General features: G+C 43.8%; 1 protein-coding gene and 1 long non-coding RNA gene across 4 annotated transcripts in view; one reads left to right on the top strand and one right to left on the bottom strand.

Moving 5' to 3' along the window:
* LOC107397087 (plexin-B1) overlaps window positions 1–18,508 on the top strand; it is a 215,833-nt gene extending 197,325 nt beyond the window's left edge. For 2 of the 3 annotated variants that reach the window (XM_070549100.1, XM_070549101.1), the window contains 6 exons: window positions 2,267–2,427; window positions 2,508–2,655; window positions 2,791–2,855; window positions 3,033–3,108; window positions 3,180–3,254; window positions 7,988–9,492. In XM_070549100.1, coding sequence (XP_070405201.1) covers window positions 2,267–2,427; window positions 2,508–2,655; window positions 2,791–2,855; window positions 3,033–3,108; window positions 3,180–3,254; window positions 7,988–8,092 — 630 coding nt within the window. In that variant the 3' untranslated portion in view covers window positions 8,093–9,492. Of the gene's footprint in view, window positions 1–2,266; window positions 2,428–2,507; window positions 2,656–2,790; window positions 2,856–3,032; window positions 3,109–3,179; window positions 3,255–7,987; window positions 9,493–16,582; window positions 17,682–17,784 lie in introns of those variants that run through there. The other variant, XR_011520067.1, reaches the window with a different exon arrangement.
* Window positions 18,509–22,506: 3,998 nt separating this feature from the next.
* On the bottom strand, window positions 22,507–23,363 carry LOC129160940 (uncharacterized). The gene is made up of 3 exons (XR_008561378.2): window positions 23,268–23,363; window positions 23,089–23,178; window positions 22,507–22,631 (listed from the first exon to the last, which is right to left on the bottom strand). It is a non-coding gene; the product is annotated as an uncharacterized lncRNA (long non-coding RNA).
* Window positions 23,364–25,453: the final 2,090 nt, after the last annotated feature.

Consider the following 25,453-nt stretch of genomic DNA (forward strand, 5'->3'; position numbering starts at 1 on the left):
TCGTTGATGCCCTAAGTCTCCTCAGTCTTTCTTGATCAAGGTATTAAACGACATTCGCCTCAGCATTGACATAGGTAGAGTATCTGTCCTGATGTTGCTTGACCTCAGTGCAGCTTTCGATACTGTGGACCATAACATCCTTCTGGACAGACTCACAAACTGGGTGGGACTATCAGGCATAGTTCTTGGCTGGTTCCAATCCTATCTCAAAGACGGGGCTATGTTTTCTCTATTAGGGATTACCTATCAAAGCAGATCATCAATTCTAGGACCACTCTATATGCTCCCCTTGAGTCAGGTCAGACTTAATAACAACATAGCCTATCACAGCTATGCAGATGACACCCAGATCTACCTAGCCTTATCACCTAGTGACTGTCGGCCACTGGACTTACTCTGTCAGTGTCTAGAACAAGTAAATGACTGGATGCAGTCAAACTTCCTTCAGCTAAACAATAACAAGACTGAAGTTATTGTCTTTGGCAACAAGAGGGTTAGAATGGATGTTATTGCTCAGCTGGACTCGAGGGGAATAAAGACAAAAACCTAGATTAGAAATATTGGTGTTATTATCGACTCCAACCTGTGCTTCTCTGGACATATTAAGGCTATAACTAAATCGGTATTTTATCGCCTTCATCAAATATCAAGAGTTAAGTTAAAGTTAAAGTCCCATTAGTTGTCACACACACTGTGTGTGCGAAATTTGTTCTCCGCATTTGACCCATCCCCTGGGGGAGCGGTGAGCTGCAGACACAGCCGCGCTTGGGAACCATTTGGTGGTTTAACCCCCCAATCCAACCCCTTAATGCTGAGTGTCAAGCAGGGAGGCATTGGGTCCCATTTTTTCAAAGTCTTTGGTATGACCCGACCAGGAATCGAACCCAGTCTCAGGGAGGACACTCTACCACTAGGCCACTGAGCTGGTCTCATGTCCAGACCAGACTTAGAGAAACAGTCCTTTGCTGTTATAGAGCAGCTGAGTACACCTCATCGAGTTTTGTTATTATGAAGAACCAGAAATATGATGAAATTATGAATAAAATCTTTACACTAAGTGTACAAAAAATATGTATAAAACTTTTATTCAATGTCATGAATTTAGAACTGTCAAGTACACAAGTGGCAGTAAAATGTTTCTGCGGTTGTTTTCTGCTTGATCCTAGTGCTTAACCAGTGTCTATTTAATATAGCGTATAGTTTTTGGATGGTAAAAAGTGCAGGGGACTAAAACTGACTTTGGAAAAAGTGAGGGGGGCATGTCCTCCCCCCAAAACCCCCCATGTTCATATGCACCTTCCCATAACAGGTCATGCAAATCTTGACTGGCATGCTCTTTTCGGTACAACACCTGTTACATTGTGCCCCACCAAAAAAATTAAAATAAATAAAAATCACTAGCGGCCATTGCTAGGAACAAAGGTTAACTTGAGTTTTCGTAAACAAATGAACACTTCTACCACAATTTTTTTTGTACATTCATGAATTATGGCTCAAAACATATTTGTCAAGTTTTAGCCATTGTGCTTCTCATTTTGATAGGGCCTATAGTTCTCCCAGGATTCAGCCTGAAATAGATAAAAGTTAGGTCATCTATCCTTTACCTTGTCATTATAACACTCATGAAATTTTCTGAAAGATCCAATAGTTGTACTTAAAACGTACCTGTGATTTTAGAAAACCGGTCAAATATATCGTAAAGCTGAATGTTACAGCAATAGCTGAATATCATGTGATGGCTTTAAACTTTGAATGTAGTCTCTAGGTTAAAGTAAGCTAAAGAGGTTAAAGCTCAAACTGCTGAAAGTGTAGGATTTGGAGAAGTTTCCATGTGCTCCAACGGACCAAAAAGCTACAGAAAATGCTGACATTCTCCAAAAATATTAAAGGTATCAATACTAAAAATAGTGAGCTGAACCTGGGTTGAGCTGAATGCTGTGATACCAAATCTGCTGAAAAATAATAGAAGGAGAAATGGATAAAAAATGTATGGAATCTGAAACAGGAGAGTTGAAATTTTTTGCTTGGTGTTGGAATTCATAACAACCAGAAGCCTCGCTGCGTCTTAACGGACCAACTCATCTAAATAATTGGCTGGGCTCTCAGAAGAGAAAGGATGGATGGATCATCTAAATAATTATGACTATTTTCGTTTCGTTAAAGGTATTGCAGAACAACTACCTTCTGTCCTTACACCTCCACAGTATGACCAAGGACTGACACCTTCAGTGATAATATTTGGTCTTTTATCTTTCATGTTACTCAGGGGACACTACAGAAGTTTGTAGATGATTTGTTCACCGTAATCCTCAGCACGAGCCGTCCTGTTCCCCTATCTGTTAAATATTTCTTTGATCTGCTGGACGACCAAGCAGGACAACACTGCATCACTGACTCTGAGACCATCCACATCTGGAAGACCAACAGGTAACATCAGCCTGGGAATCAGAGAGTCTGGCAGTCAACTGAAAGATGAGCTGAACTCAATCTTTTTTCTTTTACTCCAGCCTCCCTCTACGTTTTTGGATCAACATCCTCAAGAACCCTCAGTTTATTTTTGATGTCCAGGTGTCAGATCACGTAGATGCTGTCCTGTCTGTCATCACCCAGACCTTTATGGACTCCTGCACCACTGCAGAGCACAAGCTTGGGCGGGTGGGTGTCGGTTCTAAACTAGAAATCAGGAATAAATAAGTGTGAGACAGATGTCTTGTTTTACACACATATGTGTAAATGAAGAGGGGGTTGTCCTTGTTTGGTATTATTGGATCTTCTTTGTTTGTGGAACAGGATTCTCCCATCAACAAGCTGCTGTATGCCAGAGACATTCCTCGCTACAAACAGATGGTGGAAAGGTCAGCTTAGCTTCAGCATAATCCTCAGAACAAGTCCTTATCCAAAAGAAGTGCTAGCAGCATTTTTTAAATGTTTTTTAATTTTTCCTTTCCAACTCTAAAACGGAACAATCTCTTATTTAAACGTATCATCCTGGTAGTCTGCATGAGTTGTAAGTGTTAAACACCTTTGTGTAGATACTACGCTGACATCAGACAGACGATATCAGCCAGTGACCAGGAGATGAACTCAGCCCTGGCTGAACTGTCCAGGGTGAGTCCGACCGCATCTCACAGATTACAGACAACTAGCTTCATAACTCACCTGAATGCTTTGTGTTTCAGAACTACTCTGGAGAACTGAACTACCTGGTTGCACTGCATGAGCTGTACAAGTACATCAACAAATACTATGACCAGGTATTTTAACTAGGGTCTGCATATAGGGCTCCAGGTGGTCATTGTGTTGTAGTGACAAAGAAGAAGAAGAAGAAAATATCATTTCTATAGCGCCTCAAGATAAAAATCACGAGACGCTTCACAAAAACAAAAAATGTAAAAAATATAAAAAAGAATTTAGAAAATGATTGAAAATATATTTAAAATGAGCAAAAAATAGATAATTGTTATTTAAAAAAATGTTAAGAAAGAGAGAGAGAGAGAGAATAGGAAAGAGGGAAATCGTGGATCCTGAGGAAGGTGGAATAGGTGGGGAGAGCAGAATAAAGAGAGAGAGGTGAAGAAGGTCATACAAAAGCCAGCTTGAACAAGTGAGTCTTCAGCTGCTTTTTAAAGGAGACCACTGAGTCCACTGATCTCAGGCTCAGGGGGAGACAGGTCCAGAGTCTGGGGGCCACAGCAGCAGATGATCTGTCACCTTTGGTCTTTAGCCTGGTGCTGCACAACCAGTAGGCTTTGATCACTGGACCTCAGGGACCTGCTGGGGGTGTAGGGACTAAGAAGATCATCAATGTAAGATGGTGCTTGTCCATGTAAGGCCCTATAGACCAGAACCAGGATCTTGAAATGAACCCTGACGTTGACTGGCAGTCAGTGAAGCTGGAGGAGAAGCGGGGCGATTTGGGTGTGTTTGGAGGACTTGGTCAGAAGCCGAGCACAGGCATTCTGAACCACCTGTAGACGGTTCAGGGAGGTTCTGCTCAGACACGTGAAAAGAGAGTTACAGTAGTCTAAGAGTGAGGAGATGAAGGTGTGGAGAACTGTCTCAAGTTCAGAGCGGGACAGAATGGGACTCAGCTTAGCAATGTTCCTGAGATGGAAGAAGGAAGAGCGAACAAGAGAACTGACATGAGAATCCAGGGTGAGAGCTGGGTCAAAGGTCACGCCAATGGGCCATTCCCATCTGTACCGGGTCGGCGCGGGCCGGGTAGCCCCAGTTGGCCCCAGCCTGGCCCGGTTGATTCCACACATCCTTGCCTTAAGCCCATGTGGGCTGATTCTACCCACCAATCAGAGGTTTGCTCTAATGGAAGGTGTGAATTTGCTGTCAGCAGTGGGTGTGTTGGCCCTGGTCGGCCTGAAGCAGACCCCCTCGAGAAGAGGGCTGAGAATGAGCCTTGGTTGGCCCGGAAAAATACCAGGCCACCCAGATATGTAAACAACCTACGCTACCCGGCCCGGGCCGAACCGGTACAGATGGGAATGGCCCACAAGATTCCTGACGGAAGGTTTGGTGTGAGAAGCAAGCTGACCAAGAGAGTCTCTGACTTTGGGAACCAGCTTGTCTGGGGCACAAATGATGATCTCAGTCTTATCTTCATTCAGCTGTAGAAAGCTCCTAGCCATCCAGGTTTTGATAGTCTAAGCAGGTGTGTAACAGCTGCAGCTTAGACATCTCATGGGGCTTAAAGGAGATGTACAGTTGGATGTCATCTGCATAATGATGGTAGGAGATTCCTTTAAAGGAGCTCAGGATGTGCTGAAGAGGAAGCAGATAGAGAAGGAAGAGCAGAGGCCCCAGCACAGAACCTTGTGGGACACCATGGGTAAGAGAGGTGGTGGAGGACCTAAACTTGGGAGACGGCCACAGAAAAGGAGCGCTCAGAAAGATAAGAGGAGAACCACTCCAGAGCAGATCCTGATAGGACTACCTAGTCTCTCCAGTAGCAGGTGATGGTCAACAGTGTCAAAGGCTGCAGTCAGGTCCAGCAGGACCAGAACAGAACAGTCCCCTGCATCACTGTGAGTCAGAAGGTCATTAGAGACCCTAAGAAGAGCTGTTTCAGTAGAATGAGCTCTACGACAACCTGACTGGAAGCAATCATAGATGTTATGTTCATCAAGAGCAGCTGTGAGTTGTTTAGCCACAACCTTTTCCAAGATCTTGGAGATGAACGGAAGTTTAGAGATGGGTCTGAAGCTGCTATGGAGAGAGGGGTCGAGACTCGGTTTTTTAAGAAGCGGGTGGATTACAGCATTCTTAAAGAAAGCAGGGACCTGACCAGGAACCAGAGAAGCATTAATTATAGAGAGCACGCTGGGACCGATGGACTGAAAAGCACTTTTAAACAAAGATGAGGGTAAGATGTGGAGGGGGCATGCAGAGATCTTCATAGAGTTAACTAGTTTGGTTAACTCAGGCAAAGAAACAGGAGCAAAGCTATCTAGGACGATGGGCCTGGTTGGAGTCAGGAGAGGCGGCGATAAGGCTGAAGGAGAGATGCTAGATCTAACCTTATTGACTTTGTCCACAAAGAAAGACAAAGTTCTCACAGTCTGTAACAGAGTGGATGGAGGCTGTAGGAGAGGCAGGAGAGACAATGCTGCTGATGGTGTTAAACAGCACCTTGGGGTTCCCTTTGCTCTGGGACACCAGGTTGGAGAAATAGGAAACCCTAGCGTCTCTGACTGCAGAGTTAAAGGATGTCAGAAGCTCCTTTAGATGCAGCAGATGGATGTGGAGATGGGTTTTCTTCCACAAGCGCTCAGTTGTTCTGCATTGGCGCTTTAGGCTGCGACGGCTGTCATTAAACCAGGGAGTAGGGTTCACTGCAGGAACTTATCTGGTTCTGACAGGACAGATGTTGTCCAGAATGGAGAGGCAGTGCTCGTTAAACTGAGAAGTTAAGGAATCTGGGTCGTTATCAGAAGAACAGGGTGGATCAAAAGCAGCAGAAAAATTGCTAGCTGTGCTCTCATTAAGAAAACGAGAACTAACCATACGGCGAGCAGGAGGTGGGGACGCAGAAACTGACAAGTTGAAGAAAATGCAATGGTGATCTGAAAATATAAACGTCCTCAGGACAAACACTGTCAGCATTTAGATTCAGGGTAAAACCAAGGTCTAGAGTGTGCCCCCTGGTGTGTGTGGGGCCAGAAACATACTGGGTAAAGCTGAAGGAGTCCATAAGGCTGGAGAAATTCATCGCAAAGTGGTCAGAGGGATCATCAACGTGGATGTTAAAGTCACCAACAATCACCAGTCTGGACAGCTTCACAGTGGAGGATAGAAAGTCACTAAACTCCTGAAGGAGAGAACTGTTTGGACCAGGTGGACGATAGACCACAGCACAGTAAAACGGGTCCTTACGCCCGAATTTAATCAGCTGCAGTTCAAAGGAAGCAAAGTGACCAGATGTTGAAGAGCTACATGGAAGATGGTCTCTGAAAACAACAGCTAGGCCTCCACCATGACCAGAACCCCCGGGCTGGCTAAGAAAAGAATAACCACTCGGGCAGAGTTCAATTAGAGCAGAATAATCAGATGTTTGCTGCCAAACTTCAGTCAGAAACAGAAAATCCAGGTTTTTAGACAGAATTAAATCATTGAGTAGGATGGACTTGTTGTTAACAGAGCGGGTATTTAACAGAGCCATACTGAGTGTGGTGGAGGAATCAGAAACTACAGAAACAGCTGGAGTTAGTGGACGTAAATTAGCAGGGTTAGATCCACGGTGTTTATAAAAAACACCTATGGAGGGAACAGGAGGAGAAACCACTGAGGAACGAGGATAAACCGACCTTAAAAAACATGGACGGAGAAACCGCTCCGCAACGCGGCCTGGCGGGAATGTGGAAGTGGCGCTCAAGTCGCCAAACAAAGGACAAGAAGCTAGAAGATCACGCCGATGTTTACTAGATAAACCACACTTTAAGAGAAGTCTTATTCTCACCTGGATTCCTGCTCGTTTACCTCTTTCCCTCCGACGTTTTCCCGGCATTGGATAAACATCGCTGGAGGCGCACTGGTTGGGATCGTCGTTTGGCTCTGGGCCAGTGCATCACTCAGATAAACAAACAAGGAGGTACGTCCTCGGTGCATCTTGGGCGATCATGAACGAACGGAAGGACAAAAGAGTCTGGCGACCATAGGAGATGGTAGCAGGGACACTACTGAAGCAAGGTGGAAAATGTGAGGTTAGTGGAGAAAAGTTTGAAAAAGTGGCCGGTGACTGCGGCTAAGCCAAGCACAGGCGCCGTCTGTGCCAAGATACTCATAGTGAGTATCACACTGAACATGGACCAGAAGAAGCAAAGCAGAGAGTTGTCTCAGAGATTAGAAAGACAATTTTAGACAAGCATGTTAAAGGTAAGGGCTATAAGACCTTCTCCAAGCAGCTAGATATTCCTGTGACTACAGCTGCACGTAATATGCAGGACTTTCAGATCCACGGGACTGCAGCCAACCTCTCTGGATATGGCTCCACGAAGAACATTGATGACAAATCAGAGACAGATGATGTGAATGGTAACAAAAGGGCCCAGAAAAACTTCTAAAGAGATCCGAGGTGAACATCAGCGTCAGATCTCACTGTTTGAGTCAAAGTGGGAGGTGACCACATCCTTACCCACAATAATTCAAAAAGTCAGGTAGTTATCGAGGCTTTTGTATGAATCTGTTTAGTTGTAAGCAGAAATAAGGAACAGGATTACATTTGGGCTAAAACAAAAACTCCCTTCAACAGTGCATTAGAGCTAGATTAGTGTGTTGTTACAGTCCTACGGATGTTCAAAAGAATATGGAGGTCAATCCCAGAAGTCAATTATGAGTTCCGAGGGTGAACCCATAACCTCTGAGCCAGATATAGATATGCTTTAGTTTGGAGCTTTAGGCCAAACGTGATCACTACATGTTGTTTATGAACATTTATATGTTTATCTATCACTTTGTGTGTGTATTGTCCCCCTTGCAGATCATCACGGCACTGGAGGAGGACACCACGGCCCAAAAGATGCAGCTTGGTTACCGACTGCAGCAGATAGCTGCTGCTGTGGAGAATAAAGTCACAGACTTGTGACACTGAAGCCGTCTGCCTGTTCTACTGTCAGGACTGTTATAGCATAGCAACAGGAAACAGGAGCTGTAGGACTTTGGGTCTGGTGTAGAGGTAGAGGGTTGCTGGTACTGAAACAACACAGAAAGGAGCATCATCACTGCTGGTAAAGAAAGCTTGATCATTTTAGTCACTATTTTATATTTTCTGAAGCAAAACTTTCTCCACCTTGAGCACGTTATGCTGTTGCTTCCTGTCTCAACTGTACAAACACGTTATTAACAGCTACTTGTTTTCTTATTATTTTTACATTTGTTGATTTTGACTGGTTTCTTCATCTGAAGGTCAATACGCTCTTTCTGACACTGATGCAGTACTTAATATTCCATTAACAATTCTACTAGGTCAGTAGGTATATTTAATATTATATTTCCAATGTGTCAAAAGTGAGCATACTGATGGTTTTCCAAAATGGCAGCTGCTTCACAGAGTTGAAGAAGAGTTTCATTATTATTCTTACCGTATTTTCCGGACTATACGCCGCTACTTTTTTCCCACGCTTTGAACCATGCGGCTTATAATGAGGTACTGAAGATTTTCCTTCACCTGCCACTAGGGGGCGCTTTAGCAGAAAGTGAAACGGGTGGAAGTCAAAATTGGAAACCAAAGAAAGTGCTCATTTTAATTTAGCACATGCAAGCAGCCGGCACGACGAAGAATTTTTTTAAAATCCATACCCCCTCATCATGGTAACTACACGTATGAGTTCATATGATTTTTTTTATATGTTAAATATTACCACATCCACACGTTAAATTAAATTGTAAAAAAAATGATAATAATAATAAAAATCTAATATTTACTTGGGGGGTGCTATGACTAATCCAGGGGTAGCTATAGCGCTCCCTAGTGCCCCCCCCCCACCCCCCCAACCCAGCGCCGCCACTGATTGAGGTGCACTCTATAGTCCAGAAATTATGGTATATTTATAGGTAGAGCTGTTGTTTTAGTCAGAACAGAAATAATAAAAAGGCACCAAAAAGGTGAAATAATATATTATGGGAGTTGCCATATTTGTCTTTATAGTGTCATTCCAGCCTGGGCTTTTCACACTACTCAACATAAACACTCACATGCACTGACTATAGTCCTATTTGATGCTGTTCAGTTTAAAGTCAAGCTTAATAATAAATTATGAGAGAGAATTAACTGTTAGGATGTATATATTTGATCATGTAAAGCAGGCTCTGCAAAGAGCATCTTTTTTAAGTTTATCTTTCTACTGATGTCCACCCGTGACCCTGCGTGGACAAGCAGGTACAGAAGATGGATACTGATGCACACACTGCATTTTAAATGCAATTGTAGGGATTAAACCTGTTTAAACATGTTTGTTTTCATTAATAAAAATATTCCGAAAGTCAGTTTGTTTGTCTTGAAATTTATATATATGTGTGTATATATATATATAGATATAGATATATCTATATATATATAGATATATATCTATATATATATAGATATATATATATATAGATATATATATATATCTCCTTTAAGCCAAAAGAAAGAGATCGTGATGAGGAGTTGAGGAGCATCCATGTGCAGGGGAATGAGGTTCTGTGATGCAGGGAGATGGTGGAGTCCTTTAATGCAGACCTACCAACCTTATCTAAATATTTTGAGTGCCACACGTGAAGCGTTTTTTTCGCAGACTTTTGCAACTCCGTACTTTTCCACACTGTAATGTCCCCATTCACTCGCTGGAAGTATCTTCTTGAATAGTCCAAAGTACCACGTGTATCAGCGACCATGCTCCTGTTTCTTTGACTCCGGTAAACAAGAAGACAATCCCACCAAGCAAAAACTGGAGGTTTAATACATCACTGCTTAAAGATGAAGGTTTTATAGAATTTTTTAAAAAGGAGTGGGCTTTATATTTAGAACATAATGACCTGCCTGGAACATCAGCATCTGTTCTCTGGGAGGCAGGAAAGGCAGTGATGAGAGGTAAAATAATCTCTTTCTCATCACATAAGAAAAAAAAACAGAAAACTAATGTATTCAGGAGTTAGAAGAAATCATTAAGTCTTTAGAGGCATCCACGGAAGAAGAGTTACCGAGCAAATTACGTAAAGCTAAATTAGAACTTCATGGAATTATTGACAAAAAGACACAATTTTTAGCACAAAGAATATGAATAGAAAACTTTGAACATAGTACAAAATCAGGAACATTTTTAGCTAGCCAATTAAAATAAATAAAGAGAAAACTACCATATCTGCTGTTAAAGACTCAACTAGGAAATATAGTATACCAGGAGTCTCAGGCTCGCGGGCCAATTGCGGCCCGCAGGACAATGATTTGTGGCCCCCGCCCTAATATGAAAATTTAATATTACCGTAATTTCCGGACTAAAGAACGAACCTCAATACAAGCCACACTGGGCTAAAAGCCGCAGATTAGAGCCCTGCGCGCGCAGGACTGTTTTCCTCATCCCGCTCCTGCCCACTCCCGCTGAATTTCTGACCATTACCGCCCGCAACCGCAACGTGTGTTTTACACTCCCGCCCTGCACCCGCAGTGTGCATGTCTACTCCCGCCTGCAACTGCAAAACTCGGAGAAATTATTACCTCACAATAAAAGAGATGCATTGAGTTTGTGTCCTCTCTGGTCCTGGAGAAAACATGTCATTTTATAGGCTATACCAGGGGTTGACAACCCGCGGCTCTTCCATCCATCTGATGCGGCTCTCTGTGCTTGTAAAATAATGAATGGATATTTTAAAAAATGCTTTATACTTTACTTAATTTTATGTCTGTATGCCAATTCTAAATGTAAAGATTGTCTGCGTAAACCTGAACAGTTCCGACCGGGTTGATGGGTCACGCTTGTGCGTAATCATATCGGAGCTTTCTGAGTTGAAGAGGATGTGAGATTCTGGGCTTCTCCTCAGACAGGCTCATGGATGCGTCGCCACATTGGAGATGGGAACAAGCTTTATTCAGCCAAAGTTTCATAATCAGAAACATTTTCTAAGTGACAAGTCTCTCTGAGAGACAGGGTTTGGAAAACATTCGCTTCAGTGGGAGGAACCTTCCCGCATGCGCTCTGATTCTGCAATGCGCTCCAAGCCCCTCTCCACATCTTCAGCTCGCTGTGCACCTTATGTACGTGCTGACAGCGAGCTGCGCTGAGCAGTGTCCAGCTCAGATTTTCAGATGGGAATCTGTTCTTGGGTGATTTAGCTACATCTGTGATGTGCGGAACGAATAAAATGTCAGTTCATCTGCATGCATCGGGGTAATTCTTTCTATTCTTTCTCCGTCAAAATAAACTGTCAAAGAACTGTCCGGTCAACACAACACAAGCCCTGCCTTTAACTGTTCTGTTTTCTTGTGAAAATCGTTGGAAAGAGATAACATTTAACTTGATCACTACCAGAGCCACGCACTGCGCCTCAGTCTCCAGGAGCTCCAACTGGACACTCTATCCTCCCTCCTCTCCCAGTTTCCAGCACCACCAGTTCAATCGCATCCAGTTCCAGCGGTGGTCCCGGAGGTCGCATCGCATCCGGTCCAGCCTGTCCAAGCAGTCCCGTCTGCAGCAACTCCTCCTCCACTCCAGAAGCCGGCGGTCCAGAAGCCGTCATTCCAGAGGCCGACGGTCCAGAAGTCGACGGTCCAGAAATCGACGCTCCCGCACCAGAAGTCGACTCCCCCGGACCAGAAGTCGAGGGTCCAGAAGTCGACGGTCCAGAAGTCAACGGACCAGAAGTCGATGCCTCCAGACCAGGAATCAACGCCCCCGGACCAGAAGTCGACGGTCCAGAAGTCGACGGCCCAGAAGTCGACGCCCCCGGACCAGAAGTCGACGGTCCAGAAGTCGACGGTCCAGAAGTCGACGGTCCAGAAGTCGACGGTTCAGAAGTTGATTGACCAGAAGTCGACACCCCTGGACCAGAAGTCGACGCCCCCGGACCAGAAGTCGACGATTCATAAGTTGATGGACCAGAAGTCGACGCCTCATCCACTCCAGAGGTAGACGCCTCATCCACTCCAGAGGTCGACGCCTCATCCACTCCAGAGGTCGACGCCTCATCCACTCCAGAGGCCAGAGGTCGACGCCTCATCCACTCCAGAGGTCGGCGCCTCATCCACTCCAGAGGTCGACGCTCTCTCCAGTCCAGAGGTCGACACTCTCTACAGTCCAGAGGTCGACGCTCTCTCCAGTCCAGAGGTCGATGCTCTCTCCAGTCCAGAGGTCGACGCTCTCTCCAGTCCAGAGGTCGACGCTCTCTCCAGTCCAGAGGTCGACGCTCTTTCCAGTCCAGAGGTCGACGCTCTCTCCAGTCCAGAGGTCGATGCTCTCTCCTGTCCAGAGGTCGACGCTCCCTCGTGTCCAGAGGTCGACGCTCTCTCCTGTCCAGAGGTTGACGTTCCCTCGTGTCCAAAGGTCGACGCTCCCTCGTGTCCAGAGGTCGACATCCCCTCCAGTCCAACATCTCCGCTGTCTCCGGTCCAGTGGTCGACGCCGCCTGCGACCCAGAGGCCGACAACGCCGCCTCCAGCCCAGAGGCCGACAACGCCGCCTCCAGCCCAGAGGCCGACGATGCCGCCTCCAGCCCAGAGGCCGACGACGCCACCTCCAGTCCAGAGGCCGACGATGCCGCCTCCAGTCCAGAAGTCTAGGACGTCTCCTCCGGCGTCTCTGCCTCCGGTTACCACCAGTCCTGCCCTCATCATGCGCGGGCCCCCAAGAGTCCATCCTCGTCTCCTCCTCTGTCCCAGACACAGGCTTCCTAGAGCTCATTGTCCTCTCCTCCTCTGGCCCAGACGCAGGCCCCCAAGAGCCAGTCGTCACCACCTCCTCTGCCACAGACGCAGGCCTCCAAGAGCCTGTCGTCACCGCCTCCTCTGCCACAGACGCAGGCCCCCAAGAGCCCGTCGTCACCGCCTCCTCTGCCACAGACGCAGGCCCCCAAGAGCCCGTCGTCGCCTCCTCTGCCACAGACGTAGGCCCCCAAGAGCCCGTCGTCACCGCCTCCTCTGCCACAGACGCAGGCTTGCACTGCAAAAGCAACGACCACAACGATCGCAAGGCCACTGCAGAGTCACCACAATCCGCTCGAAAGCCTGGAAATACCCATCCACTTCAGTTTCTCGGAACGGTGGAAGGAGGGAGACACACTTGCTGACATCGAATGCAGGCGGCAATGGAGTGGCACCCGGAGGAGAAGAGGCGTCATGGGGCCCAGTACGTGGAGGCGAAGACAAGACCGTCGGGCGGTCGGCAGCCAGATTCTGGCTCGAGGGAGTGGCAGCGGCCAGCGTCTTTATCTGAAGGTGGAGTTCACGGAGGCGAATCTCGGCGTCCAGGCTTTTCATTTCGATCTCATGTCGAAGATTTCATTCATGAGTCCTTTTCTCAGCGTGCATCTTAAGACGGGCAAGCCGTAGCTGTAATCGAGCTCCCATTAGCGGGGAGCGAGGAGGACTTGCTCCAGGCGAAGCTGAATTTGGAGGAGAGCATTCAGCTGAGTCCTTTCCTGGAGAAGGCAGAGCCACGAAGAGGGTCTCCTTCATTTCTTCAAGCCGGTCCTCGTCTTCTTTACAGGAGGGCGGCGGAGACACACCTGGAGTGGACAGCGAAGGGAGGATCCCCTGAGTCTCCAGGTAATCCACGATAAACTGGCGCAGAGCATCTTTAGTTAGTTGTTTTGGGAGAGGCAAACTGAAGTGGGCGGCAACCTGCTGCAGGTCGGGTTTGCGGCAACTCTCCAGCAGCCGGCACGAAGGAGTCGCCACAAACGCAGGCAAGTCAAATGAGGCCATGCTCAGTCTCTAAGGGGCACAAAACAATGTTAATATTTATACACACTCAAATAACGGGATAAAAATAGAAAAATAATCCTGGACGAGCCCCCACTCTATTATGTCCCTCAGCTCATTTAGGAGTGATGTGGTGCAGGGAGTAATAAAAATAGAGTGTGTGGTTAATAATAACAAAGTAAAGTGTCGCTGAACAAAGGATTTTATTACAAAATAATGGACTAAAAGATATTTGCAGTAGAACGAAAGATTAAATATATACACACGAAAACAAAAGGAGTTATATACAAACGTAACGGATTTTAACAGAAAGCGCCAGCCCCTAAGGTGCTGGGAATATTAATCGAAAAACTCTAACTAATATCCTTAACGAAAACGGGAGCAGGCCTGATAAGCATGGTCGCTCAGGGCAATACCAAGTTCAACGTCCAAAATACAATCCAAGGTCGAGTTTACCACAAAGCTAACAATAATCGAGCGCAGGAGGAGAAGAGAGCCGAGCGAACACTTCCGTGCCCACTCTTCCCTGGACCTTCCCCCCATTTCGGACAGGGTGACAGGCTTTTATCAGCTGGTGAGTGATTGGGAATCATCCACAGCTGGTCGTCTGGTGGAAGGGACAGGTGAGGCAGGAGCCACTGAGGCCATCTAGTGGCCCAAAAGGGGAGCGTACATAACGCCACAGATAAACCCATCAGATAACGAGATCAATGAGTTCCTTGACAGGATAACACTTCCTAAATTATCAGATAGCCAAGTTACAGTCCTGGACTTGCCACTAACATCAGCTGAGCTCCAGCAAGCCCTTAAATCCATGCCTAATAGGAAGGCTCCAGGTCCAGACTGGTTTCCAGCTGAGTTCTACTAAGAATTCTGGATCATTCTGGCTTCAAAATTCTTCAGAATGGTGAGGGAAATTGAAGAGAGCGGCAGATTACAGCCAAACATGAATTCAGCCAATATTAGACTCTTGTTAAAACCAGGCAAAGACCCTGCATTTCCTACCAGCTATCGTCCTATTTCTCTTATTAATGTTGATCTCAAAATAATTTGTAAAGCCGTGGCAAAATGATTAGAGAAGGTAACTCCCTTCATAATACACCGTGACCAAACTGGTTTCATGAAGGGTAGACAGTCATCCACAAACTCACGTAGATTACTTAATTTGATAGATTTCTCTTACAGTAGAAACATAGAAACTAGTATATTATCTCTAGATGCAGAAAAGGCTTTTGATAGAGTTAACTGGAAGTTCTTATTTGCAACTTTACATAAATTTTGTTTTGGAAACTTCTTCATAAACTGGCTACAAACATTATACAGTTCACCAACAGCACGTGTTAGGACAAACAACCACATATCAGTTAGCTTCTGTCTTCAGAGGGGGACCAGGAAGGGAGTCCCACTCTCCCCCTCACTGTTTGCTATTTTTATCGAACCACTAGCAGCAGTAATCAGGCAAACAACAGATATTAAAGGCATAATGTGTAAGAATATGGAACATAAAATCAGTCTTTATGCAGATGATGTGTTACTTTTTCTCCAGAATTCTTAATCCTCTCTCTCCCAAGCAATAGAACTGAAACTCTTTTTTAACAGTTTCAGATTACTCAATAAATTGGTAAAATCACAGTTCTACAAATTAAGTTCTCTTTTGTCAATTTGCTTAATACACAACTGGAGTCAGGGAATATCACATACCTGGGAATTAATGTCTTTCCCAAGTTGGCAGATCTAACCAAACTAAATTACGTCCCACGTTTAAATAAAGTGGAAGATGATCACGATATCACTCATGGGGAGGGTTGCAACAATTAAAATGATGGTCTTACCCAGAATAAATTACTTATTTTCAATGATCCCAAACAAGCCACCAGCTGTCTGGTTTAGATCTCTGGACTCCTCAATCACTAAATTCCTTTGGCAGGATAAACCTCCACGAATTAGCTTAAAAACACTTCAGAAGGCCAAAGATAGAGGAGGACTGGCTCTACCCAAGCCCCCACAATGCGGCTCAAAAATTTAGTCCCACCTGGAAGTACCAAAAATTGCAGTTCCACCCTCATCCGCTGGGGGCTGGTGTCAGAAGTGAGCAAATCCTAATAACCCCGAATAACGAAATATTAAAATCAAATTCGGTCCAGCGGCCGTTTTTCCATTTCTCATATTTGATCCGAGACTAAAATAGAAAATACGAAAAACACGACTTTTTTTTCTTTTTAAAAATCCGTTTGTAAAACAAAAAACAAAAAAACAAATCCATTTTTCCTTTTTTGATTGTTTGTTTTCAATCGAAAATAGAAAGAACGAATGATAAATGGATTTTTCTGCAATCCTTGTATCATTCGTGTACTTACATGTCATTACTAGGGGTCCTCCAAAAAAGTCACGTTTTACATGGAACCATCAATTACCTGTAGAAGGACATCTAGTGGACAAAAATAAGAACTTGTTAAATTACTTACAAAACTTAATTACAGACAGCACTTTAAAAATATAATTGATCTTTTGACCTTCATTGCATAATTCTTCAAAAGTTGAGTTTTTAGAAATTTGAAAGAATAGCATGAGAATGTACAATATTATCACATTTACATTGAGAATAATGTTATGTTTTATAAAAACTTGAAATTACAGCTTTGAAATAAAACTTTATTTTTTTCTGTATTTCTCTTTAACCAGACTAGACCCAGATTCTGCAGGATCAACCTGAGTGTCCCAGTCCTGGACTGTTTCTTCAACCAGCAAGATCCAAGACCAGACTTTCGTTTGAGCAGGGAGTCCCTTTCAGTGCTGCTGAATCTGCTGAACCAAGATCAGCGTCATGGTTGGGGTGCCACAATTGAGACCCTGGTGTTTCTTTTCCGGTTGGCAAGCGGAGCATCTTACAGGGTGGTCTCCAGAGCGTTCGGGATACCTCGTTCAACTGTCCACCGCATCGTCCACAGAGTCACGGAGGAGGTTGTGGCCATTCGCCACCAGGTCATCCACCTTCCAAAAACCCCTGAAGACCTGGGGGTGGTGTCCCAGGGGTTTGCAGGGCTGGCACGGCATAGAGCTTTTTTTTAAAGCTGCAGGTGCCATCGACGGCTGCCACATCAGGATTAAGCCTCCAAGTGGCCCTGATGGTCACTGCTACAGGAACAGGAAACTGTTCCCCTCTATCATCCTGCAGGCTGTGTGACCATTAGGGCCGCTTCATTGACACCTACGTGGGCTGGCCGGGGTCGGTGCACGACCCCAGGGTGCTCTGCCACAGCCCGCTGTACAGGCAGTCAGTCTACCCTCCTCCAGGGCACTTCATCCTCGCAGATGGTGGGTACCCATGCCTGAAAAGCCCACTCCCACTCATCACTCCCTTCAAACGTGGGAATCAAGGTGTGGCTGCCCAGCGCTTTAACAGCCATCATTCCAAGGTATGCTCTGTGATAGAGCTTGCTTTTGGAATGATGAAAACCAGGTTCAGAGCCATCTTCCTGCAAGCGCTGGAGGTCTACCCCACCTTTGTGCCTCACGAAAGTGTACGAAATGTGGCTTTTCTCATTTCTTTGAAATATATTTCAATTAATTAAAGGTTGTTACCGCTTGTGCCATCCTCCACAACATCTGCCTCAATGCTGGAGACTTTGTGGTGGCGGAGGAAGAGCCTGAGGAGGATGGTGGAGGTGATGAGGGGGAGGCTGGTTTGGAGGATGTCAGCGGTTCACGCTGGCGGGACCAGCTGTGCTGTGAGGTGTCTGCCCTGGAGGAGGTTCCACTGGATCATGACTACTGTTAACAGGTAACAAATGAATGAATTTACTTTTTTTTAAATAGTCTAACATTTCACCAATAGTATGTAGATTTTGTATTTATTATCTCCTATTTGTCTATTTATGTTTCAGTCTTGGTCATGTAGCAGCCGTCGACAGCCAGCCCTGCAAACCGATGGGCGATGCAGTGGACAGTCAAGACACATCTTGAAGCTCTCTCTGCAGACCACCCAGTAGGATGCTTCACTTGTCAACCAGAAAAGAGCCGCCACGGGTCTCAGCTCCAGCACTCCATCCGTGACATTCATCTGTTAGGCAGATCCAGCAGCCTGTTAGAGACTTCCTGCTTCAAAGTTGTTGAAACGGTCTTGGAACAGGACACTCAGGTTAATCCTGCACCAAATATGCATTTTATTTTTTTTGTCAGATATTTATCTTATTTTGTATGTTTCCCTTCATGAATTTGTGTATACATGTTCAACCGTGTTCAAACTAAATTGTTGTAAATAAAAGTATTGAGTTTGATCCATTTCTCCATTATTTTCTCAATTACATTTTTTGTTTAATACATTTAACAATACAGGTTATAGAAAAGAATCTTGAAGTTCATTTTAATACTGTTTCAAGACATTCTCAATATTTTTAATGTCACTGCAGCTTCCTGTTGTCAACATTTACATGAGTGATACTGGTACTTTTAACTTAAATATTGACCACCTGTCCACTGTGGTGCTTTTAGAGGCAATTCAAATGCACCCACAATAGGCTAAAATTTACCAGTTTGTTTTTAAATTAAAATGATCAAAATCACACACTTAAATAATGTTTTTGGGACTGTTGGAGAGCTAATTCAGAGAAAATAGTTTGCAAAGCTGAGCCTGAGCAAAGATGTGATAATAGTTTTTAATACTTTCTAATGGTCTTAATTTGACCAAACCGATTTATCACCTTTTAAGACTTTTCAAGACCCAGCGGATACCCTCTAGTAAACAATTCACATTTGTAAACAACAAATAAAATTCAAGAGTTTAATACAGAACTGATTTTATATAGATATTTTTATTAGATATACATGTTTAATCTTTATTAACCATTTTTTCGAGCAAACTAAAAAGCCTGCCAAAGTTCTCCCTTCTCTCCTGTGCCCTCTGCTGCTCTGCCTCCCTCTGCAGCCTCATGTCCTCCCTGATCAGCTCCAGAAGCTGGTCATCGCTGTCCCTTCTCCTTTTTCTTCCACCTGGCTGATTTCCTCCTGGCTGACCATCTTCATCCTCACTCTCCTCCCTTTCCTCCACTGCTGCACTTGGCCCTGGAGTGTCCTCACGGATAGAGACAATTAGGACAGGCAAACTGGTTGAGGGTCTCTGTCCTAATACCTCATCCATGAGGTCAAACCAGGGTCAAGTAGCAGCAGTGGGCTTCCCACTAACCCCCTCTCCTGACCCTGGATACTTGCAATCCTAGATTTAAAAAAAATGTCAGTTTACACAAATAACTACAAACCGGTTTAACCTTTTTAGATTTAGCATGTATACATGTTATATTTTTCCACACACATCTACATACTTTATATTTTTTCTTTAAATTATCCCTTTTTTTGCCTGGATGGGGGTCACCTTTCCCTGGATGGCCGTTTTCTCCAGAATAGTCCTAACATGTAAGAAGAAAAACAGGAAGAGAAAAGATAGAGGAAAAAGAGGGCAACGGTTCATTCCTTTCATGTTTTCGCAGAAAAAACTAAACTCAAACGAAAGTTTTTAAAAGATGAGATGTCATTGTACCTCCATGCCGAAGACTCTGCTCCAGTGAACACGTGGTCCATCTTCGCCCTAAGCTTAATAAATCCCCTGGTTTTCTCTTTTGTCCCTAAAATACAAACTTCTATTAAAATCAGGGGGAAAACGTAGCGGGAGAAGTACGACACCGAGCGGCCGAACATACGAGCCGAGACCGCAATACAAGCACTTTTACTGTAACATTTCTAACTAAAATAACGTTCATGTATCACAAAAAGTCCATAACCTAACAGTTTTCAAGTTTATACTGACATTTATATGCGCAATCCTCTCCGACAGCTCCCGCTTCACTGTCCGCCATTGTTTTTAAAAGTTCTGCCGTCCGGCCCGCAAGACATCTTGGGAAATGTAAACCATTGAGTGATACACCGGACCCATCCTTCATACAGGCGAAAAGATGGCTGGATTCGTCGAGCGCATTTGAAGGAGTCTTCGAATTGGGAGAGGCCTAGTCGTGGCGCTGTGACGTAACCGGCCGACGAATCCGGCCGACGAAGGATGCAGACCCTGAATTGAGACACAGTGTCTGTGTTTGTGTATTCTGTTTTGGATATTTTTTGTGCAATTGTTGGACAAAATGACTTGCTGTGGCATTAATTGCACTAATAGAGCGTCCAAGGAGTCTCCACTTAATTATTTTCGGTAAGTTAAATTATATTTATGTATTTTAGGTCACTGTCGCCTTTTTACTAGCTGAGTTTATCGAAGTAGCTAGCTAACTATCATTTTAACATGTAGCATGTACTGTTTAACCATGAAATTTAGATGTAAAATACGGTAAAATAATTAATAGGGCATATGTCGATGGGTACAAGGGTAAAACCCAGTGCATTTAACATAAAAATGGGTTGAAATATGACGGAGCTCTTGGAGGGACACTTCTGTGTTTCCTTTTTCCACCCGGTTCTCCCCAGCGGTCAGCCCGGTGCATGTCTGACCGATGTGGCACCTAGCAGCAGCGCGGGCTGACCGCTTGTGGAGCTCTCAGACTCGGAGAGAGACCTGACCGCAGAAATACAGCAGCTCAATTCCCTACGTAAATGCAAAGTTCGAGAGATGTGGTTCACTTCATTTAGCTAATATCAGTCTGCACTGCCTTCGGGCTAATTTGTCAAGTTCACAAAATGTGGAACGGGATGTAAGGTTAGAATCAGCGGCGAATCGGAACATATCTCGAAGCCCTGGCCGAGGAAACGGTCCACATGACTATTACTATCAGGCTCGGAGAAAATTCGGGTTGTTTTTGTGTCAGTCGGTAATTCTGCAACAGTGGCTCTAACTAACGAAGCACTAGTTGACAGACATCATTACAGCGTGACCCGGTTCTGTAAGGAATTCTGTTCAGGAGGTCGCATTTCAGGCTCTCCACATCATATGTGACTGACTTTTACGTTATAATAACGATCACACACTAGGAATGTTATAAAGCGCCTATATAGGACAGTTTCTTTTGTATATTATCTGACTTTATAAACTCCAACAACAATGTGCTTCTATTTTTTTTTCAGGCTAAATCTACCCAAGACACTGCACAAGACTATTTTTCCAGGATAAGTAGGACTCCTCATGGTGCGTAGAGTGCCATGTTCTCTCCCATTTCCTAGAGTTTTGTTTTAAAGGAGACATAACATGCTTTTAAGTTATTCCTTTTTACATCTAAATCCTTCAGTTGGGATCTAAATACAGTGGAACTGCAGTTCTTTGGTCTGATTTCCTCGTTATTGTTGCTCTACAGACCCTCATCTACCCCTGTTCTGAGGAGAGTCTTGAGAACGAGCCGTTTTTGGGTACTGTCTCTTTAAACTGGAGGAGGAGCTGTAAACTCCGCCCCCCCTCCATAGTGCAGACCTGTACTCTCCTCCCCCAGTCGGACTTTGTAGTTCTATAGAGAAATCATTAATTAGCATAGCAGATTTAGCGTAGCATATTAGCATTTTTAAAACATGTGGGGAGAGTAGTTCATCAGGCTGTTTCAAGGCTGCTAACTCTCTCATGCATTTGTCTGTAGTCACTCACACACACCCGTCACGGCCGACGGAGGGACAAGCGAGCAGGCACGTGCGCGCGCACACACACACACACACACACACACACACACACACACAAGGAATGCTGCTTGCTTATTTATTTCTATAAAAAATGTTTTAAAAAATGATACAGCTCATTAAAACACCATTAAAAGAATATATTTTATTAAGATCTATATATATATATATATATATATATATATATATATATATATATATACATACATATAATTATAAATAATTTTATAAGTAGTCTTATTTTATATTGGGTGTCTTAATGGCTGAAAATTGATAAAAAGCAGTTACATTTTAATTTAAAGATTTGAGATTCTAGTCAAAAATAAATAACATTCCTCAATGTTCTTTAATGTGATCATTATAATTCTAATGCTTACAACTTTGTTTTTATTGTCTGCAATGCGTAGCCTATATCTTTATTAAATGTGTTTAGCTGTAAAGTGGTAATTCTCTCTAATGTGTACAGAGAGGTGGACATCAGTGCTGCAGTGAAATTCCCGAGATCAGTCTGCTTTGCTAACAAATATAGTTAAATCTTACCTGCATTCTAAATAAATACCGTTAGGTGGAAACATCAGTAGGCATTGAGTTATTGATACAATCCCTAACAGCCAGAATGGAAGAAGAGCATGCTGGGTCATCCTGGACCTGAGCCTGTTCTGTGTATTTACCTACAGGATGCAATAAATGTCTACAAGGCTGAGTTTGGACCATTACATCTAAAAGAAAACATACAATCAGTGATTTTTTTAATTGTTTACATTAATATACAAATTTTCTAAGTATTAACCTCACAGCAAATACGTAGAACAATATAATAAACAGGCTTTAGTAGTTAAACAGGCGTTGTGCACACAGGTGCTTTGTGTCTCGGTGCTGGTGGTATCTAGGTCTCAGAGTTCCTGTCCTCCTGCCGTCTTCTGTTGTCCTCAGGATACGGATTGATGTTTCCTGATGATGAGGGAGGGGCAGTATGTGGGCTTCAAACTGGTCCTGGATAACAGTGGGAGACCTCCGTTGTCTGAATACTGAGACCAGAGGGTTGGTGAGATGCAGATCTTCTCTACCTCATCTAGAAACGGAGTTGGTTCAGGGAAAACTTTTCCAAAGACCAGTTCCATGATGCCATCGCCATATTCTGCAATGATAGACAATAACTTTAATGACATATTTTGTCTACAAGCAGCTTTAGGAAAGTTGTTTCTTTAGCTTTCATGTTTATAGTCACGTTTGTGTTTGTTCACAAGTTCACTTTGCTGCAGTGACTTCATATTTTCCTACAAATGTAATAAAATAGTGACACTAAAATTATACAAATGACTCCTTATGAAAGGAAGCTCATTAGAGAGCAGTGCAGACAGACTTACTACATGCTGCAGCTGTTTTTGTAGGCCAGCTGCTGCTGAATTTGGGGAAAGTTATTCTGCACACGTCCAGATCAGATGGTCGATTACAGAAAATAATGTAATTCAATAATTTCTAAACAGACTAAACAAGTAAAACATCAAATAAATCACTCTGCTGTCATCAGACGGAGTGATTCGGGGGCGAGGTGTTCTTAATGATGAGGGTGGCTGAGGTGTGCCATCACTCACTTTGGTCTGGTCCAGCTACCATCTCTTTACTGGTGGGTCTCCTTCCTCAGTAGGTGACGTGAAGCTCCAACATCTGAACGTTCTGTGTTCCTTAGAGGAGAAGAAAAGTAACATTAGCAAGCTGGCTAAATTATTTTTACTAGCATCTCAAGGACTTGGAGAAGCAGATCTTCACTTACCTAAACATCAGACCAGTTTGTCCCAGCTGAGCTCATCAGGGCGTTAGGCTGACAGCCTGTCAGTGAAACACGGCTCCAGCGTTCTGGATGTGGACTCTAAAAAGCAAAGGAGCATTTTTACTTTTGTTTTAATTATTTTACAGCCGATTTTATCAGCTTTCCGACGCTCACGCTCATACAGACGGTGAGCTTTGCTGCGTCTGACTGATGCAGAGTTCGTTTTTATATCTGCAGTGAGACAAAAAACTAACCTCACTTCACTCAGAGATTGTTCTTTAAAACTCTATTAAATCCACTGTGTTGACGCACTTTAATGACTTTGTCACGCTGCATTTTAGCTGATATGGGACTTTATTTACTGGATGCTAAGATTACATCACACTGACGTAGAATAACACACAGGCTCTCTGCTGTTACAATCAGTGGGAGGTTATCATCTGGTGTAAAAGAAGGCGTTGATCAGAAATCACGTTTTATTCCACGAAAATCAGCCAAATCCACATTAATCTGGGTGCTAACTTTGCTAGCATACTGTGCTAGCGATAGCAAGCCGGATGCTAACGCTTTAGTGCTGCTAATGCCCGTAAATCTAAAGCATGGATGTAATTTTCACTTTAGAAGTGGGGGGGGGACACGTGTGTGTGTGTGTGTGTGTGGGGGGGGGGGTCTTTACAGTATCAATCAATCAATTATAAAGCGCCTTCCGCAACCCTGTCAGGAAGCCCAAAGCGCTGAATATGGTACAGTTGTAAGTAATCATAATGAATAAATCAACAATAAAAGAAATTCAAATTACAAAATACAAAGTATGTTCTAATGGGAAACAGGCTTCAACACAAATGGTTGTTTTCTGCTTGGTCCTAGAGCTCAACCAGTGCCAATTTAATATAAATTATTGGTAAAAAAGTGCAGGGGTGAAAACCTGACTTTGGAGAAAGTGGGGGGGACATGTCCCCCCTGTCTCCCCAAACTTACGTCCATGATCTAAAGTAAAGTTTGTCGACATTTTAGAGTGATATGAAGCTTACCGCTCTGCTGCTGTGTCCCGGTGCTGCCACATTCAGATGGAAATGACTCCTTTTAGATAGATGAAGCCCTCGGTACTTAGTCACTAGCCTGGAGACACCGAACGAACCACACACACACACACACACACACACACACACACACACACACACACACACACACACACACAAACACACACACTACTTTTTCTTCTGTGTTTTTTTAGCAGTAGTGTCATCAGCTCCTGGGTTTAAATACTGCCACACCACCCTTCCTTAAAACGAGGAACAGTTTTGAGCTGTGTGTGGCTAAAATAACCAGACATTCTGCATTTTTCCAATAGGACTACAAAAAATCTTAGCGAGAAGAAAAAATGGCGGATTGGCTCTGTGTTTAGCCGAGGGCCATTACCATATTTGGTAGTTATCCTGACGAAATAAATTACTGATGTAATAGATCATTTGAAAAACTGAACGGGTGGACAAATATGCCCAAAACTTAATTATTAAATATCTAAATAGCAACTCCAGTGAATAATATAAGCCTTTTTGCTCACTTAGACACTTAAAATGTGAAACACACTGTGTTAATGGATAAAAAAGTGGGTTTTTCATGTTATGTCTCCTTTAAGGCTCGTAAATGAGAGTTAAACCAGGGAGCCAACTTCCTGTCCCTAATTATCTTCTTTTTTAAAGGGGCTACATCATCTAATGCCACACGTAAAGAAGAAGCAACATCATGAACTAAATCATTAATTTGTGAGGGGCTAGAAATAAAAATATTGCCCTCTGCTTTTTTTTCGCATTCACGTTGTTACCGTAAGGCTGGACACTTTAAGTTTATATTCCATTTAATGTGTGGTCTTTTGTGTAGCTCTGATACCTTTGTTGTTGGGAAGCAAAAATTTTATTTGAATTATTGAAATTCTTTGCTTATCATCCACCTGTAAGTGACCCTAAGCAATAACGGATGTTTTCTACTGATCTAGATCACTAGTTAAGTAGTGGTTACACACATATGCTATTAATACAACAGTGAACATTTGTTTACTATTTGAAAATACAGTTTTGGAGTTTTATTGAAGAGTCTGTCCTATCTTGGGAACCCTTCTCTTTGGAGAAGGTTTGCTTCCTTCTGATGCTCTGGAACATTCACCCAGAAGAGGCATACCACCAGCACGG

The sequence above is a fragment of the Nothobranchius furzeri genome, chromosome 3, assembly GCF_043380555.1.
Source record: "Nothobranchius furzeri strain GRZ-AD chromosome 3, NfurGRZ-RIMD1, whole genome shotgun sequence".
NCBI classification, from domain to species: domain Eukaryota; kingdom Metazoa; phylum Chordata; class Actinopteri; order Cyprinodontiformes; family Nothobranchiidae; genus Nothobranchius; species Nothobranchius furzeri.